At 49.6% G+C, this 18,189-nt stretch overlaps 1 protein-coding gene across 3 annotated transcripts in view; it reads left to right on the top strand.

Moving 5' to 3' along the window:
- Positions 1–18,189, top strand: part of SPTBN4 (spectrin beta, non-erythrocytic 4) — a 90,145-nt gene that overhangs the window by 6,763 nt on the left and 65,193 nt on the right. For 2 of the 3 annotated variants that reach the window (XM_077932470.1, XM_077932472.1), the window contains exons 2-13: positions 868–1,180; positions 3,037–3,188; positions 3,767–3,940; positions 4,447–4,538; positions 5,858–5,938; positions 6,049–6,164; positions 8,924–9,036; positions 10,947–11,134; positions 12,619–12,736; positions 13,955–14,113; positions 14,960–15,262; positions 17,903–18,053. In XM_077932470.1, the coding sequence (XP_077788596.1) occupies positions 991–1,180; positions 3,037–3,188; positions 3,767–3,940; positions 4,447–4,538; positions 5,858–5,938; positions 6,049–6,164; positions 8,924–9,036; positions 10,947–11,134; positions 12,619–12,736; positions 13,955–14,113; positions 14,960–15,262; positions 17,903–18,053 (1,837 nt within the window). In that variant the 5' untranslated portion in view covers positions 868–990. The remainder of the gene's footprint in view (positions 1–867; positions 1,181–3,036; positions 3,189–3,766; positions 3,941–4,446; positions 4,539–5,857; positions 5,939–6,048; positions 6,165–8,923; positions 9,037–10,946; positions 11,135–12,618; positions 12,737–13,954; positions 14,114–14,959; positions 15,263–17,902; positions 18,054–18,189) is intronic. The other variant, XM_077932471.1, reaches the window with a different exon arrangement.

Genomic DNA, 18,189 nt, shown 5'->3' with positions numbered 1-18,189 from the left:
GATACATCACACCTACATCACAGAAAAGGCGGTCTAAAACAGAAATTTGAATATTGTTTTTCTCCTGTTGTTGTTTATCTCCTGTCTGGCAGGTTACTTGATTGGATTTCCTGGGGAGCCTGGCCATTCTTTTGTAGTGATAAATACTTAGTTCCTGAGCCAGGTCACAGGCTCACACCCTATTCAAACACAGACCTTAAGACAGGATTTGTGAAGGAAAAGACAATGGGGAGGTTTCCCACTTTGACCTTGCAGAGAAAACATTTGCTCAGTTTAGGAATCAAAATGGTTCCAGGTTGGCCTTCCTGCGCTGATCTATGTACGTGCTTGGTTGGTACACTTATGAACATTTCCATATATCTAAGACCATAAAATTCCTATCACAAACATAATCGATAAAAGAGTATTAACAAAATAACAACTAAAAGTTAAGCGAAACTTATGTTCGCATACTCCTCTCTCTCAGAACTCTTCCACCCACTTCAGTTTCTCCAGTTCATTAAAATACGCCCCCCCCCGGGGGCCAAGGAGGAAATACCTACAGCAGGCAGAGGCAAACTCGGCCTCCAGATGTTTGGGGACTACAGTTCCCAGCATCCCTGACCACAGGTCCTGCTAGCTAGGGCTCATGGGAGTTGTAGGCCAGAAACATCTGGAGGGCCGAGTTTGCCTCTGCCTGACCTACAGCAACAGAGCAATACTTTAACTTGTTAGTTAAAAAGCAGGATTTATGTCTCATGGGGTGCTGGAAGGAGCTGCTGCTTTGTACAGAGTTAGGCCCTGGAGGCTCCATCTGGCTCACTGTTGCTTACACTGACTGGCAGCAGCTGCCTGGCGTTTCAGAACTGTCCTCTCCTTGACTCTCAGACTCCGCCTTTGCATTGCGTCCTCTCAGCTGGTCTCCTGCGCCATCTCCACAGGAGGGCTGGCCGGGGCTCCAGGCGCCCATGAGGTCCTTCTGCGCAGATCCGTGAAGGAGCCAGGGGCAAGATGGCAAATGTCACGCCAGCCAAGCTGGACAACCTGGAGGCTCAGCAGCAGCAGCAGCAGCAGCAGCAGCAGCAGAACAACAACACCACCCGGTGGGAGAGCACTGAGCACCACCACCAGCACCGGCCCTGGGATGAGGCCACGGCCACAGCCAAGCTCTTTGAGTGCTCGCGGATCAAGGCCTTGGCTGGTACGTCTCGCGTGGCTCTTTCTGGCCTGCAGGGATATAAAGGGTTGGACAAGGGGAGGCTGAATTGCAGGCGGCAGGCACACCGTGGGTGAGCTAGGCTGGGCTTTCAGGTGCCCAGTGTTGGAAGGGACCCCAGTGGACATCTAGTCCAACCCCTGCAATGCACAGGGGTGTGGTCTGACCCCCCCCCGACCCCGCAGGATTGCTCAGTAAGAGAGGGAGGCCCAACTGCAGGGAGCAGGGAGGCCAGCTTTGTCAGAGTCAGGGCTACTAAAAAACTGCTTAGGCCCCCACCCTCTCAGCTCCCTAAACTCATGGCCAGCGACCGCTTCCCTCCCCTGCAAAGCACATTATTCAGAGTAGCGCCTCGCACAACCCGCTAAGGAAGATAACAGCGTGGTGAAATTCAAAATGGGAGCAATTAATTGCACATTAATTCCAAATCCAATCAAGGCTGCTTAATTAATTCCGCAAGATGCGTTCTCGATCTAGCGTGCCAACGGGGCTGGCAGCTGAATCTGACTTTGGTACTGACTTTGCTTGGGGGGCAGCAGGCCAGCTTGCCTGGGGGGTGGAGGGAGAGCAGAATCCTCGCCAAGGGGTCTCCCTGTCCCTCCCATCTCCCCGTAGCCTCTGAATAGTGAGGGGCTCCTGCCCCCCTGCCCAGCCTCACTCTGCCAACCCTGAGCCCCTCTGGCACCCAGAAGCCCCCCCCTCCCCTGCTTTGAAAATTGCTTGTGGGGCTCATTTCAAAGAGCAATTTTGAAATTAACGCCGAGTCAGCTTTAAGCTCGCTTTGCTGGTGGCGCTGGAGGTTGGGGTTAGGAATCGGCCCCTGCACGTCATGGGAGACAGCCCCTTGCCGGGGGTTGGGCTAGATGACCGCTTGGGTCCCTTCCAAGTTCTTCTTCTTATTATTATTTTCTTTATTTACACATTTTAAATTATACAAATCAAACACATTTTTCTGTTATAAAAGAAAAGAAGGGGGAAAATAGAAAAAAATAGAAGAAAAAATAGAAAATAAAGTTACATGAAAAATCTTAATCAAGACATACAGTTTTTTAAGAAATACAGACCTTCATCGACATTATTATAAACATATATTTCCAGTAAGAGGTCTTTTTATTGATTTCTCCTCGCTACTCTTAGTTTCTAACCTAGGCCTAATCTCTGGTTTTATTCCCTGACTTGTTAATGACTTCCTTCTACCTCTATGCCATGGGTAGGCAAACTAAGGCCCGGGGGCTGGATCCGGCCCAATCACCTTCTAAATCTGGCCTGTGGATGGTTTGGGAATCGGCGTGTTTTTACAGGAGTAGAATGTCTGCTTTTATTTAAAATGCATCTCTGGGTTATTTGTTTGGGGCATAGGAATTCATTCATTTCACACACAAACAGCCCCAAAAATATAGTCCGCCCCCCCTCCCAAGGTCTGAGGGACAGTGGACCAGCCCCCTGCTGAAAAAGTTTGCTGACCCCTGGTCTATGCAGCTCATAATTTCTCATTTCTAAAAATTCCTGCCTCTGTTCTTGTTCTACGAAAGACCATTTTGTCTATGCTCAACCAAGAGTCATCGTTGGAAACGTATTTCATCATGTTATTTTTAAAAACACCCCATCCCATTTTAGAAACATCCCAATGGTTTCTGATGGATTCTGTTGGTTTTGCTAGTTCAAGACATTCACGTGGCTTTTTTGACTCGGGTCTCTTCCAAGTTCTGTGACTCTGCAGCTGGCAGAGCTGGTGGACCCTGGGCAGAGCCCTCTGGGTGCTTTTGGGGTGGGTTCCCTGGGGGCAGAGGGGGGACCCTGGGGGTCTCTGCCTACTGAGCTTGACCCCCTCTTCCTGCCAGACGAGCGCGAAGCCGTGCAGAAGAAGACCTTCACCAAGTGGGTCAACTCGCACCTGAGCCAGGCCTCCTGCCGGATCAGCGATCTCTACACCGACCTGCGGGACGGATTCATGCTGACCAAGCTGCTGGAGGTGCTGTCCGGGGAGCAGCTGGTGAGGAGGGGCTTTGGGGCAAGGGGAGGGGGGAGCGTCTTGGGGGGCTCCGTCTGCAGCAGGAGTTTGCTTTGAAAGAGGAAAACGTGGGCCAGACTGTGGATTTCTGTGCTGCACTGATGAACGCACTCTGCACATGGTCAGGGGCGTTTCCTTCTTTGCTCCGATGCCACTGACTCCTGGGTTTCTGAGGTTTTGCTCCGTGGGGGCAGGAGAAGGGCCTGGTGTGAGATGCATTCGCAATACAGAATGTACTCTGCACATGGTCAGAGGCGTTTCCCTCTTCATTCTGAGTTTCTGGCATTCAGAGCAGGCTCTGGGGTTTTGCTCCGTGGGGGGAGGAGAAGGACGCGATGTGGGATGCGTTCTGTGTTGTAAAAGAGAGCGCATTCGGCACATGGTCAGAGACATACCCTCCTTTGCTCTAACACCGCCAGCTCCAGAGTTTCTGGCACTCGGAGCAGATTCTGAGGTTGAGTTCTGTGAGGGGAGGAGAAGGGCCTGAGGTGGGGTGTGTGTGGCTTTCGGGGGAAAAGAGAGTCTCCCCCCCCCCACCCGTCCGCTTTTTCCCCTGTCAGCCCAAGCCCACCCGCGGCCGAATGCGGATCCACTCCCTGGAGAACGTGGACAAGGCCCTGCAGTTCCTGAAGGAGCAGCGCGTCCACCTGGAGAACGTGGGCTCCCACGACATCGTGGACGGAAACCACCGCCTGACGCTCGGACTCATCTGGACCATCATCCTGCGCTTCCAGGTGGGGCCCAGGGGGGTGAAGTGGGGAGCTGGGGGTCAGTGTGGCTCGGGCTTCCTGTCCAAAATATATAAGAACAAGAACAAGAACCCTGAACTGCCCTGTGCCTTTTGACTGAAGGGCGGTATACAGATTTGGTAGATAATATAACAATAGCACGTCCCCAGATTTATTTATTTTAGTTCATATAATTTATACGCCGCTGGTTGCCAAAATGAATGAATGAAAGAAAGAAACCTCAAATTCGAACTATGAGCCACAGAAGGGATGAGAGGTGATGGTCTGGTGGTTGTGATACGAGAGAGAGAAGACGGGGTTCCGCAAGGGGGAGAAATTAGAAACCCCCCAGGAAACGGGAGGTGAAGTTTTGGAGTGCATATGTGAAATTTTTGAAATTTAATAAAATAGGGAGGAAGGAAGCTGAACGTGGTTTGCAAAGAGATAAAACAAGAAACTCCAACGGCAACATGTTGCAAAAACGTAAAATGCTAAAATGTTGAAATTTGCAGATCCAGGTGATCAAAATAGAAACGGAGGACAACCGGGAGACTCGCTCCGCCAAGGACGCCTTGCTCCTCTGGTGCCAGATGAAGACGGCCGGGTGAGCAGCGAGGGAGAGGGCAGCGCCCCCGCTCTCTTTATTTTATTTTATTGAGTTTATTTACAACACACACACACACACACACACTGGTCAAACTAAACATGAAAATAATAGTACAAAATCTAAAGAAAAACAAATAGCAACAAAACACAAAAATACAAATAAGACATGATAACGCACGAAAACTTAGACAAAACAAATAATTAATAATACACACACACACACACACACACACACACACACACACACCATATTTCAGTTCTTCTTTTCTTCTAATTGACTTCCTTCATCCTCAACATGGTTCTTTTTTCATTTTTGGTAAACTGTCTCCTTTTTAATTCATTATTACCCCTTTTTCTTTCTGTTCCATGAATTATTCTGCAGAAGTTAATTTAAACAAGTCCAATTATTAATTTGAGGGCACTGCTATTTAAGATATTCTCTGTATTTTACCCATTCTTTTTGGAATTTTTGCTTGGTTTGACCCTAATTGCCTCTGTCAATCTAGCCAATTCAATATAATCAAATAGTTTGTCTTGCCATTCTTTTTATTATTTTTTTGTCGGAATCATCACACCTACATCACAGAAAAGGCGGTCTAAAACAGAAATTTGAATATTGTTTTTCTCCTGTTGTTGTTTATCTCCTGTCTGGCAGGTTACTTGATTGGATTGCCTGGGTAGCCTGGCCATTCTTTTGTAGTGATAAATACTTAGTTCCTGGGCCAGGTCACAGGCTCACACCCTATTCAAACACAGACATACCCTTAAGACAGGATTTGTCAAGGAAAGAGACAATGGGGAGGCTTTTCCATTTTGACCTTTCAGAGGAAACATTTGCTCAGTTTAGGAATCAAAATGGTTCCAGGTTGGCCTTCCTGTGCTGATCTATGTACGTGCTTGGTTGGTACACTTATGAACATTATCATATATCTAAGACCATAAAATTCCTATCACAGATAGTAAGTTAAATAACATGGAGAAAGTAAAGTCTAAGCACTTATTTAAGGAATTTAATTCGGGAACGCAAGGGGAAGATCAGCGGTCTTGTCCAATTTAACCACAAATGGATGTACAAAGCAAGTATTAGTTAAAGAATGAATAATTGTTTATTGTTTATTTTGCTTATAATGTCTATTGTATGTTTCTGTTACAAGCATACAATAAAGCTTTTAGAAACTGGGGTGGGGGGTGGCGAAAGTCCGTTTCCGGTCTCCCGACCTGGCCAGGTCTGCCAGGTGTCCCTCCGTTTGCTTCTTGCCAGATGTGGGGCAGGAGGGGCAGAACGGCCTGCGCCCGCTGACTCTCCTCCCTGCACAGGTACCCCGAGGTCAACATCCAGAACTTCACCACCAGCTGGCGGGACGGACTGGCCTTCAACGCGCTCATCCACAAGCACAGGTGTGAGGGGCCGCCGGGCGCTGCACCCCCTGCAGCAGAGGGACCCAAGGGGATTGTGGGGCCCCCCCCCAGTGCCTGGACTGATCTCTTGCGCCCATTCTCTTGGCCAGGCCAGATATCATAGATTTCAAGAAGCTGACCAAGTCCAATGCCGCCTACAACCTCCAGCAGGCTTTCAATACGGCTGAACAGCAGCTGGGACTGGCCAAACTGCTCGACCCGGAAGGTAAGAGATCCCGGAATGATCCCGGAAGCTTCAAATCTGAGGCAGAGAACATGCTCTGTGTCCCAAAGGTTTCTGGTGGACATCCCTGACCTCCCCTCCCCTTAAGAGGAAGGCTTTGCTCTGAGCCATTGGAGGGAGCTCCAACTTTTGCCCACCTGGTGCCTGCTGGGGGGGGGCCAGGTGGGAGTTTCAGTCCAAGACAGGTGGGAGGCAGTGGCGGAGGAAGCCTCTCTGGCACCAGGGGTGGCACAACCGCCCACAGGGAGGGACGGAACGGGGAGCTCAGCGCCAATCTGCCCCCCTCCATTTTTGCTCGCCTGCCTCCTTCCCTCTTTTGGGGGTGCGATCCAGCGCGGTGGCCCAGTTGGGGGTTGCGCTATGCCATGGCAGCCAAGCTGGGAGGGGGGCACAATCCGGCCTGGCTGGGATTTTGTCACCCCCCTCTCAGGGATGGCACCTGGGGCAGACTGCACCCACCGCACCCACCTGGCTCCGCCTCTGGTGGACGGGGGCGCAGGTTGTGGCGGACGATGGAGAGAGCCCTGGACAAATTCATTACTTGTTTAATTTCATGTACTTTATACACTCCTTGAGTGTTGAAAACCCCTTGGAGCGGTTTATAAAAAGATAAACCGATAAAATTGCCACTAAAAAAGATTAACAACAATAATTCAATACTTTTGAAATGTTCAAATAACAGACAAAAAACAGATTAAGGCTTGCACCAACTTCCTAAGCATCTAGAGCGGCTTCAGAAATGTTTTCAGCAGGCGCCAAAAAGAACACAGTGATGTCAAGAGGCAGGGAGTTCCAGAGTGTCGGTGCTGCCACACTAAAAGACTGATTTCCTACAAATGCAGAAGAACCCAGGAGTCTCTGGGACATGAGCTCTGCCAATAATCCGTTGTTTTCTCTGTGGCCTTCCAGATCCTGTCGCCTCTCCGGTGCTTTGCAGCCTAAGCCCATTTTGAGCTGCTTACTGTCATCAGATCTCCCTGATCTAATTTGTTTTAATCTGAAATCATTCCAATTGGGCCTCTCTTTAACGCTGCGCTTGGCTGCATTTAATTCCTGCCTCTCGCGGCCGCTTTGCTCGCAAGCCTTCCTTTCCAGAGGCCTCCCCGTCAGAGATGTCCCTTTCTGCTTGCTCTGCCTGCAAAATGCTGAATCCATTGGTGCCGCTGCATTATTCAACGTGAACTCAATTGGTCCCCTTCCTGGTGGCTCTCGGGTGCATCTCTCCACATCTCCATTCGCAGCCACCTCTTCAGCCCATCCTTCCCCATTTGGCAGGGGAAAATGTCCTCTCCCACCTTAGCTGATCCCCATTTTGGGGGGGGGGGTGTTGCTCAGTTCTCCAGCGTGACCTGTCCTTCCTTTCCTTGGTTCCCACTTCAAATCATAGAACTGTCAAGTTGGAAGGTCCCCCATCATCTAGCCCACCCCCAGCCCTGCCACTGCGGGGATTACCTCCCGGAAAGCTGGCTTAGATGGAGAGGAGGAGGTGAAGGCGGAAGATGTTTGGTGGGAGCGATGCCTTTGTGTGCTGGCCATGTGAGGAACCAGGGATCCCGCTTCCTATCTGACAGCAGACACCCCCCCCCCCATTTTCTCAGGTTTCTCACCCAATACACCCCACCCTGTCCTTCATTTTGTGATTTCCCTGGAAGGTTGCCCCCCAACACAGCCCCTGGCTTCCCTGCATCCTCCATCCTGGCTCCCCTTCGTGGTGCAGCAGAAGTCCTGCTCCTTTCTCTCCATCCATCACTGTTATGTACTGAGTTGAATAGGGTCCAAAAGGCAGCAGTCTGATTGGTCCTAGAACAATAGGATCCAAAAGTCTGATTGGTCCTAGAACAATAGGATTCAGAATGCAGCAGTCTGATTGGTCCTAGAACAATGCAGCAGTATGATTGGTTGGCAGGAACTACCCAATCATGCTCCAGATAGAAGTGAATCCACAACCTGATTGGCTTACAGTAGAATTCCGGAATTAGCCAATCATGTGCAGCCCATTGTGTAAATAATGTATATAAAGCAGATACTTTGAGGGGACTTTCATTCATTCCTCCTCACCACTATGAGCTGAATAAAGAGCATGAAATCACTTTGCGACTCTGAGCATATTTCAATCACCATATTTTCTTTACCCCCCCACTCCTCAAAAGAATCCCCTGTACAGCTGAATCCTCACCAGAGACTGGATCCCAAATAGCCTGGGATCTGTTGGCCACTGATCAGCTGCTTTGAAAATAATATTTTCTCCTGCTAGCCTCACCAACCCAAACTATGTCCCTAAAGAAAATTAAATTTTAAAAAAATCTAGCCCACCCCGAGCAGTACAGGAATCTCAGCTAAAGAATCCCTAGCCCCCCACAACCTCTGCTGAGAAAGAACCATCAAACATCTCTTACTGTCAAGTTTTTCCATATGTTTAGTCAGAATCTCCTTTCTTGTAACTTGAAGCCATAGGTTCGAGTCCTATCCAGCAGCAGAGCTCCCTCTTCCATGTGACAGCCCTTGAGATAGCTGAAGATGGCTCTCCTATCTCCTCTCAGTCTCCTCTTCTCCAGGAGAAAATGCCCAACTCTTTCTACCGTTCCTCATCAGGCTTGGTTCCCAGACCCTTCACCATCATCTTGGTTGCCCTCCTCTGCACACCTTCCGGCTTGTCAATACCCGTCTTAAACTGGGGTGTCCAGAACTGGGCAGGGACCTCCACTTGCTCCTCTTCCTGCCCTCTCTCCTTCCCTTGGCAGATGTCAACATGGAGCACCCAGACGAAAAGTCCATCATCACCTACGTTGTCTCGTTCTACCACTACTTCTCCAAGATGAAGGCCCTGGCTGTGGAGGGGAAGCGGATTGGGAAGGTGAGGGGGGGAGGGAGGGAGAGAGGGAGGTGGGTGGGCGGGCAGTGGGTCGGGTGCCACCTTGCCCCAATGGCAGGGAGGGCTGAGGGCTGGACCTGTAGCCACTTTTAAACTCCCCACATCTGAAACATTCACACTGGACCTGGAGGAGATGGTTAGACAGGGGGGGGGGGGAGCACACAGCTTCCAAAGAAAGGCAAGGAGGGGGGATTTATTTTCATTTTCTTTTTGTATATAGTTTCATTCATTTTCAAAAATAACTGGTACACCAAGATAGAAAACAACTGTTGTTGAAGAAGCACAGGTATTGGTCACGGTCATTTCATGGGAATTAAAATCACAGCAGTAAGACAGATAACCGTTTATTTCTAACACACACAAAGGGTGAAATCACCTTTTATTAGAAATTCAAAAGCAGTGACAGTCTATTTTCCATGGAAGACAGAGAGACTAGTGGGACTGAGATATCATATGAAAACAGGATGGGAGTCAGATCAGGTTGACCCCAGGCCAAATACCCCTAGGACCTGGGAATCCACTAGCACATGGCTGCTGGATTAGGCCAGGGGGAGCCCATTTAGTCCAGCATCCTGGTCTCACAGGGGCCAAATGTCCCTAAGGTCCTCGGAATCTAGATAGACTGCCTCTGGACCTGGATGCTCCGTAAGAACATAGGAAGAGCCATGCTGCTGGATCAGGTCGTCTAGTCCAGCATCCAGTTCTCACTGTGGCAACCAGATGCCTGTGGGAAACTAGCAAGCAGGATTTGAACACGGAGCTCTCTCCCCTCCCGTGGCGTCCAGCAAATGGGATTCAGAAGCACTGCTGCCTCTGACCCTTGCAAGAGGAGGGTACCCAGTGTGGCTACTCTTCTCCAGTAGTAGTCAGTAGTGTCCTCTTTTAAAGACCCCTGAGTTGGGGCCATCGCTGCCTCCTGTGGGAGCCCCAGGTGAGGGGAGTCTGCTTGCGCTCTGCACTCGACCTCCCTCACCCCCGTGTGGGAATGTTCAGGGTGGCAGGAGAGGATATGTTTTTTATTAATATCCTTCCTATCTTGTGCTAGCAAGTTCCTCTACTTAGCAGAGTTACATTCCCCTTTTTACATGCACAGCAGATAGCCGGTTGCAGGCTCGTGTGAGCCTCTCACTATTATACAATTCAGCCTGTCTCAGATTGAATTGTACATTCCTGGTAAGTTCCTTTGAATCCCTCTTAAAAGAATAAAGACGCCACAATCTTATTCAAAGTCAATAAAAGAAGTTTAGGCACATCAGTTCACAGTTGGATTCCTTAAGACAGACTTAGTTACAAATATGTACATGTGGATCTACCCCATATGGGGGAATAATCCCAGTACTTCTGCTAGCTGAGAGCTAGCAGAGCAGTCCTAGCTAGAAGCTGGTCAAACGAAGAAGGAAGTCAAAAAGAAGGAAGGGTGCTGCGTGACTTCTCCTTTTGTTGCCTGGACAGGTGAGGTCATGCGCACCTCTAGTCACATGCAAAGGAAGGATGCTCCAGCCAGGAGGAACAGAAAGTTTTTGACTGGCTGGACCATGGGTAGGCAAACTAAGACCCAGCTGCCAGATCCGGCCCAATCGCCTTCTCAATCCGGCCTCCGGACGGTCCGGGAATCAGTGTCTTTTTACATGAGTAGAATGTGTGCATTTCTTTAAAATGCATCTCTGGGTTATTTGTGGGGCATAGGAATTCATTCATGCCCCCCCAAAAAATATAGTCCGGCCCCCCACAAGGTCTGAGGGACAGTGGACCGGCCCCCTGCTGAAAACGTTTGCTGACCCTGGGCTGGGCCATCATCCCCCTGCATGTCCATTCCAGGAAAACAAGGATTGTTGTACGGGATTTGACTTCTCCCAGTGGATCACATCCCACAGCCTGGTCCTTTTCTGCAGGTGCTGGACCAGGTGCTGGAGATTGAGAAGATCATTGAGCGCTACGAGTCTCTGGCCAGCGAGCTCCTGGAGTGGATCGAGCTCACCATCGCCGTCATCAGCAACCAGAAGTTTGCCAACTCCCTGGTGGGCGTCCAGCAGCAGCTTCAGGCTTTCACCGCCTTCTGCACCCTGGAGAAGCCAGTCAAGTGAGTGGGGGGTGGGGGGGGGGAGAGCAGAGGGCAAGGAGGCTCCCGGGCTGGAGGGGGGTCTTCACTTGGGCAAAGGGGGCCGGAGGGCAGGGACTGGTGTGGGGGACAGGGCTTGCCAACTCAAGCCAGAGGTTTTTTCTGGCTACCACTCCCTTGATTCCGTAAAATAAATAAAACCTTCTGGGGAAAAAGTATTTCTGAGGTTGCATACCCCTAAACTTTTTGTGAATTTAATGGGAGAAGAAATTCACTGTATTTGGAAGAACTACGCGTGGGGAAAAATTACCGATGGAAATTGCATGCCCAGGCAACCTTGCCCAAACAAAAGTGTTTTCTGTGGGCCCTGGAAGCAAAGCTCAGGCAGCTCCTCAAGTCAAGGGGCCGGGAGTTCAAGGGGGGGAAAGAAAAAAAGACAATACCCAAATATCAGCCGCTCCCTTAAAATTCTGCAGGCACTCACACCCTTAAATGGCGAATGCAGAAGAAAATCCCCCGGGTACTAGGGAGGACCCGCAAAAGGGTTTAACACCTGTTCATAGCACCATAAATGCAAATAAAAAAGCAATACTACGCTGTAAAATATGGGAAAAGCGATGAAGGATATTAGAATTAATTGTATAACAGTCTCAAGCTCGCAGATCGGCAGTAAAACATTGTTTTGTTCTGTTTTACCGTATGTCTGTTTCAGCAGCGATATCGTAAAAGCCGATTTTTGTAAGGTTGCTGAATTTAAGCCACACTTTAACTTTTCACAGTCGGGATTTGGGGGGAAATTGTGGCTTATATTCTGGCCAATATGGTAGGCAGGTCAGGTGGTCCTTCTTGTAAACTGGTCCGGAGCTGTTGAGGCTTTTATATACTAAAAGGAACGCCTCATTTGCAAAATACTGCGCAGTGACTTGGTTTTGTGCCTCTGGGAAGCATAAAATAATAATAACAACAACAATATTCATTCATTCATTCATTCCCCGCCCATCTGGCTGGGTTTCCCCAACCACTGCGTGCTGCTTCCAGGAAAATATTAAAATACAATAATTCATCAGATATTAAAATCTTCCCTAAACAGGGCTGCCTTCAGATGTCTTCTAAAAGTCAGATCGCATCCTTAGTGAGGCAGGACAGAGCAGATGCCCTCTAGAGCCTCTTTTGGCCTTCAGCCCCCCACTCCTCGTCTCCCTTTCTTGCATTTCTGTTCCACCTTTGTTCTCTCCCCCCCTCTTCATCCCCACAACAACAGCCCTGCGAGGCAGGCCAGGCGGAGAGGCAGCGGCTGGCTCCCAGTGAACTTTGGGGTGGAGGGGGGATTTGAACCCTGGTCTCTCGAGGGTCCTGGGAGGCTGATGCTCAAGCTGCCCCTGGCCCTGGGAGCCGTGTTCCTGTCGAGGGGCAGCTGACGTGGTCCCTGCTCCCTTGCGGGGGGGGGGGGATGTGGTCCCTGCTCTCTGGGGCTGGAGGCTGATCCCTCTGTCCTTGGCCTGCAGGTTTCAGGAGAAGGGGAACTTGGAGGTCCTCCTCTTCTCCATCCAGAGCAAGCTCCGGGCCAATAACCGGAAGCTCTACATCCCCAAGGAAGGCAAGAGCATCTCCGACATCAACAAGGTGGGTCCCAAGAGGGTCTGCGAGGGGAAGTAAAGCAAAGAGTCCCATTTGTCAGCGCCTAAATGATACCGAGTGCCAGAACAGCTTGGCCAAAATCAGGAAATTCTGCCCATGGTGTGGCTATTTTCCACCTTCCCATTTCGACTCTCTGGTACCCTCTCTGCATAATCAAGCAATCCTAAAATATAGACGTGCTTTTACTCTCGCAAGATTGAATGTCTTGCCCTTGGCTGGGCTTGGGGGATGATTCCAACAGATTCCACACGAAAAACGCTTATGTCCCTGTCCAAATCGGTGGCACATGCCCTTCTGGCTTGCACTCTCGATAAAGACTTGAGGAATGAGGCCATCACCCCTCTTTTATTGTCCACTCTGGGTCGCCCAGCCACTGCCCCAGGGTCCTTTCTCTTGGCAGGTCAAGATGAGCAGGTGACAACAAAGGTGGCAAGGTTTTTAGCTGGGGCAATCAGGATAAGACCCACTATTTGACCATTGATTCAAAACCCTAAAATGTATTTGATACAATTTTTATTCTTTGTATATCGTATTGTTTTATTGCTGTGGCCAATGGCTGATACAAATAAAGATTCATTCATTCATTCATTCATTCATTCTGCGGTGGGCAGGGCGGCCTGGGGGAGTGTCGAACCTGGAGGGGGGGACCTAGGGGGTCTCAGAGCTTGCAGACCATGTGCAGAGGAAGGAGACCAAGATGGTCAAGGACCTGGAAATGGTTGAGAGAGTTGGGGAGGCTTGGCCTGGGGAAGACGAGGCTGAGCTGGGATGAGAGCCGTCTTCCAATATCTCTGTCCCACGGAAGGCGGAGCAAGCTGGTTTTCTCCTGCTCTGGAGGGCAGGATTCGAAGCCATGGCTGCAAGTTACATGAAAGTCGATTCTGACTCAACGTCTTGGGGGCTGGAGTTGAGATTCCTGCCTTGCAGGTGGTTGGACCACGTGACCCTGGGGATCCCTTCCAACTCGACCATTCTGTGACTCCCTGTCGAGAGTCCCAGCTTCTATAAACCTTTCTGAGGGGAACGGACTCTGTGGGAAGCTGGCGGGATCTCCTTTGCCGGAGGCTTTAAGCCGAGGTCGGAGTGCCCTCCTCCGTCCGGGATGCTTGGCCGTTTGGTCCTGCATTGCAGGGGGGCTGGACTGGACGACCTTTGGGGGTCCCCTCCCGCTCTGTGACTCTGTGCCCTTCCTCCTCTCGGCAGGCCTGGACCCGGCTGGAGAAGGCAGAGCACGAGCGGGAGGTGGCGCTGCGCAATGAGCTGATTCGCCAGGAGAAGCTGGAGCTGCTGGCCCAGCGCTTTGACCACAAGGCCGTCATGCGGGAGACCTGGCTGAATGAGAACCAGCGCCTGGTCTCCCAGGTAAGGCGGGCAGAGAGATGGGGGACTCGGGTCAGGGGAGGGGGAGGAAGGATCGCCGATGATAGAGGGATCCGCTCCTGTGTTGCGTTGTAAGAAAGAGGAAGGGCTCTGCTTCCTCTATACAGTGGTCCCTTGGTTCTCAAACTAGTCCGTTCTGGAAATCCGTTCCAAAACCAAAGCGTTCCAAAACCAAGGCGCACTTTCCCATAGAAAGTCATGCAAAATGGATTAATCCATTCCAGACTTTTAAAAACATCTAAAACATGAATTTTACTCTCTAATGAGACCATTGATCCATAAAATGAAAGCAAGAATCAATATACTGTACTATAAAATAAAGAAGACAGTGTTGTAGATGATAAAAATTAAAATTATTATTTTTCCTTCCCTGCACTGATGATAGTCATTGTTTGGATGGGGGGCTTTTAGCTGAACTGGGTTCCACATAGTCACGAAAACAAATGAACCGAAAAAGCCACAAAAACAAGAAATGCAAAATAAATAGCAAACACAAAAGCGCCAAACTTAATCCATTGCAGAAGTCCGCCTGACTTCCGAAATGTTCAAAAATCAAGGCGCAGCTTCTGATTGGTGCAGCCACCCCTGAAACAATACCCGACAGCCGCATCGGACGTTCGGCTTCTGAAAAACATTCAAAAACCAGAACACTTACTTCCGGGTTTTTGGCGTTTGGGAACCAAGGTACCACTGTATTCCAAATTGAGAAAGTGGGGGAGGGCTTGTGGTTTCCTGGTGCGTGAAAAACACTCTGCCCATGGGCAGATGCCTGACTGTTCTCCTTAGACCTGCCTCCTCACTACCTGGTCCCTCCCTCCCTCTCGCCAGGACAACTTTGGCTACGACCTCCCTGCGGTGGAGGCCGCCATGAAGAAGCACGAGGCCATTGAGGCGGACATCTCCTCCTACCAGGAGCGCATCCAGGTGGTGGTGGAGCTGGCCCAGGAGATGGAGTCGGAGGGCTACTACGACAGCAAGCGCATCAACGCCCAGAAGGAGAACATCCTGCGCCAGTGGGGCCTCCTGACGGAGCTGGTCAGCGGCCGCCGAGCCCGGCTGGAGCAGAACGTGGCCCTGCAGAAGGTCTTCCAGGAGATGGTCTACATGATCGACTGGATGGACGACATGCAGGTGCCGGGGGGGGGGGGGCACAGGGAGTGACGGACTGGATGGCCTCATCCAGCAGGCTCTTCTCAGGTTCTTCCCCTTGCTCCATCTTCAACAGAGGTTGGGTGCCCCCCCCCGCCAGAAATTCTTCAGCAGGGGGTTGGGCTGGATGACCCTCGGGGGTCCTTTTCAACTCTACAATTATTTTTAAAAATATATATCTTTCTTACAAAGGTAAGAAAAAAATTAAAAACAAACAATAACAAATACAACAACAAGAAAGAAAGAAAGAAAGAAAGAAAGAAAGAAAGAAAGAAAGAAAGAAAGTATCAAATCCATAAAATGGGATTCTCCGAACCCCATGACTCCCCTCCGCCCCTGGTTCCCTGAGTTTTCACCTGCATATCATTTCTACTCCAAATTATTTTTTTAATCTCAGATTGGCTGTACTATTTCTAAAATTATGTGTTTTTAAAATCCTGCCAATATATTAACCTGTTTACAAGACTTTTGCAAATACATGATAAACATTTCCCTTTCTTTTTTAAATTTCTTGTCGTCTTGATTTCTGAGCTTTCCAGTTAGTTTTGCCACTTCAGCCTAGTCCGTTAACTTGGTTGGCCAGTCTTCTTTGGCCGGGACTGCTTCCTCTTTCCATCTTTGGGCTAACAGTCTCCGGGTGGCTGTTGTAGCATCCAGAAACAATTTCTTCTGATCTTTTGGAATCTCCGCTCCTACAATACCTAATAAAAAGGTTTCAGGTTATTCTACAATACCTAATAAAAAGGTTTCAGGTTATAACAAAGGTTATTCTAAATATTTTTTTCGTTTCATTATAAATCATCCAACATTTTTTTTAAGCCACCTTGCATTTCCACCACATATGATAGAAAGTACCCTCTGTTTCTTTACATTTCCAACACTTATTAGTGTCACCCATGGAGGGGGGGGAGCAGGAAAAAACTTAAACATGTACCAGAGTTCAGCAGAGTTCCCAAAAAGGAGACCAGAGGCAATTGAATCCAGCAGAGTTTACTGAGTTTACTGATATGGAAGGCAAATGAGCATAATGGTCACAAATCCAATACAATCAGGATTGGCCCTGTCCATAAGAAATCCAGTTGCAGCACTTATAATAATATTTAACCTTAACACTAAGCATACAGAAGACCAGAACAAAGTGAGAGTGAGAGGGAGACCCAGGCTCCTCCTGGCCTGACTATATAGTCACCACGACCTGGACAGAAGAGATAATAGGACCAGTTTAAACCAGCTGTACTCCGCTTCCCAGTAGAAATGACCAAAAACATCAGAAACCTTCTTCCTGTTTCTCACACATAGAAATAAACCTTGTAGAACAGTCCTGATTCAGAATAGCAAAGATCTCTACGCATCAGATTAATACTTTCTGTACTAAGAAGTGAAAACTGACCATTGGATCTTGTAATTTAACCAGGGTTAGGTACCACCAGCCCAAACGTTTTAATCAATTCTACAATTTTGTGATTTGTTTGTAACCGCAGCTTTAGGCGCAAGCGAGAAACAGGTTCTGCTGCTTCTCCCTGATCTCCTGATTTTACAACAGGCCCCTGGGTCCTTCCTTGAGAAGACCCCTCGCCCCCCCCCCCCAGCATCCTCTCCCAGCTTGACCAAATGCTCAAGCCCCCCAGCCACAACCCCACAGTTTTGACAGCCTTCTTGATCCAGCACCGGACGCCCCCCAAGCCCACCCCATGATCCTTTCAGATCTTAGAATGATAGAAGGGTGGCCTGGGAAGGGGACACCCAAGGATCCTCTAGTCTAGCCCTGCAATGCAGGAATCACAGCTCAGGAAGAAAGAAGACGGGCAAGTTAAAGTAATGGAATCTGCTGAAATGGCAAAACTGACTATGAAACTGAGAGGAAGAGATGACAACGAATTTAAGGAAGAATGGAAGATGTTTATTGCATACATACAGAAGCACATAGGTTAATACATTAGCAGGGTTTGAAGAATACTTGTAATTTTGTTATGAATGGATAATAGGTGATTTAAATAGGTTACAAATTTAACAATGAACATTCAGTATCTTGATAAATAATGGAACCAAGGAAGGGATTAGGGGGAAGTCAGTTTGTTCTGTTTTTGCAATGTTGTTGGTTTTTATTTTTGTTATTTTTGGAAAATCAATAAAATATCATTTTTTAAAAAAAGGAATCTCTGACAGATGGCCACCCAACCTCTCTGGAAAAGCCTCCCAGGAAGGAGAGCCCATCGCCTCCTGAAGGAGACTGGTCCCCTGACTGGGTCATGTGTGGGCCCTGTGGGCTGCCCGGCTGAGTGAGCCAAGGGATGCCCTGCCCTCCACAGGGCAGCCTGGGCACATGCCAGGGCCATTCTCTCTCTGGCGCGTCCTGTTCTTTGGGGACCTGGCCTGGCTTGGCCTGTGCTTGCTGCATTTCGGGGGGGGGGGTGGACTTGACAAGCCCTGGGAGCCCCTTCCAATCCTGTGAATCTGGTTTCAAGCAGGGTCCTCTGGGGAGCCCCCCATCCCTGCTGCTGCCCTTTGCCCTGCGGCAGGAGAGGCTGGACCAAACATCCCCCTGCATGGCCACTCTAGGAAAACGAGGAATGTTGTACTTGACTGCTACTTGTGCATCACACACACACCCCCTCCCGGCAGGCCCAGCTGTCGTCCAAGGAGTGTGGGAAGCACCTGCGGGAGGTGGAGGACTTGCTGCAGAAGCATGCGCTGCTGGAGGCCGACGTCTCCGCCCAGAGCGAGCGCGTGCAGGCGCTCAACGTGGCCGCCCTCAAGTTCTCGGAGCTGACAGGTAAGCCGACTGGGCAGGGACTCCCACCTGCTGCTGCTGTCAGGGGCTGGAGCGAAGGGGAATGGGGGAGACCCCCTTCCCGAGAAGAGGAGGACAGGAGAGATTGACAGAAGGTCATAGTTCAGAGGCTGCCGAG

This window comes from Podarcis muralis, chromosome 7, assembly GCF_964188315.1.
Source record: "Podarcis muralis chromosome 7, rPodMur119.hap1.1, whole genome shotgun sequence".
In the NCBI taxonomy this organism is placed as follows: domain Eukaryota; kingdom Metazoa; phylum Chordata; class Lepidosauria; order Squamata; family Lacertidae; genus Podarcis; species Podarcis muralis.
The sequence above is the reverse complement of the archived record's forward strand: the minus strand, read 5'-3'. Positions and strand labels throughout refer to the sequence as shown.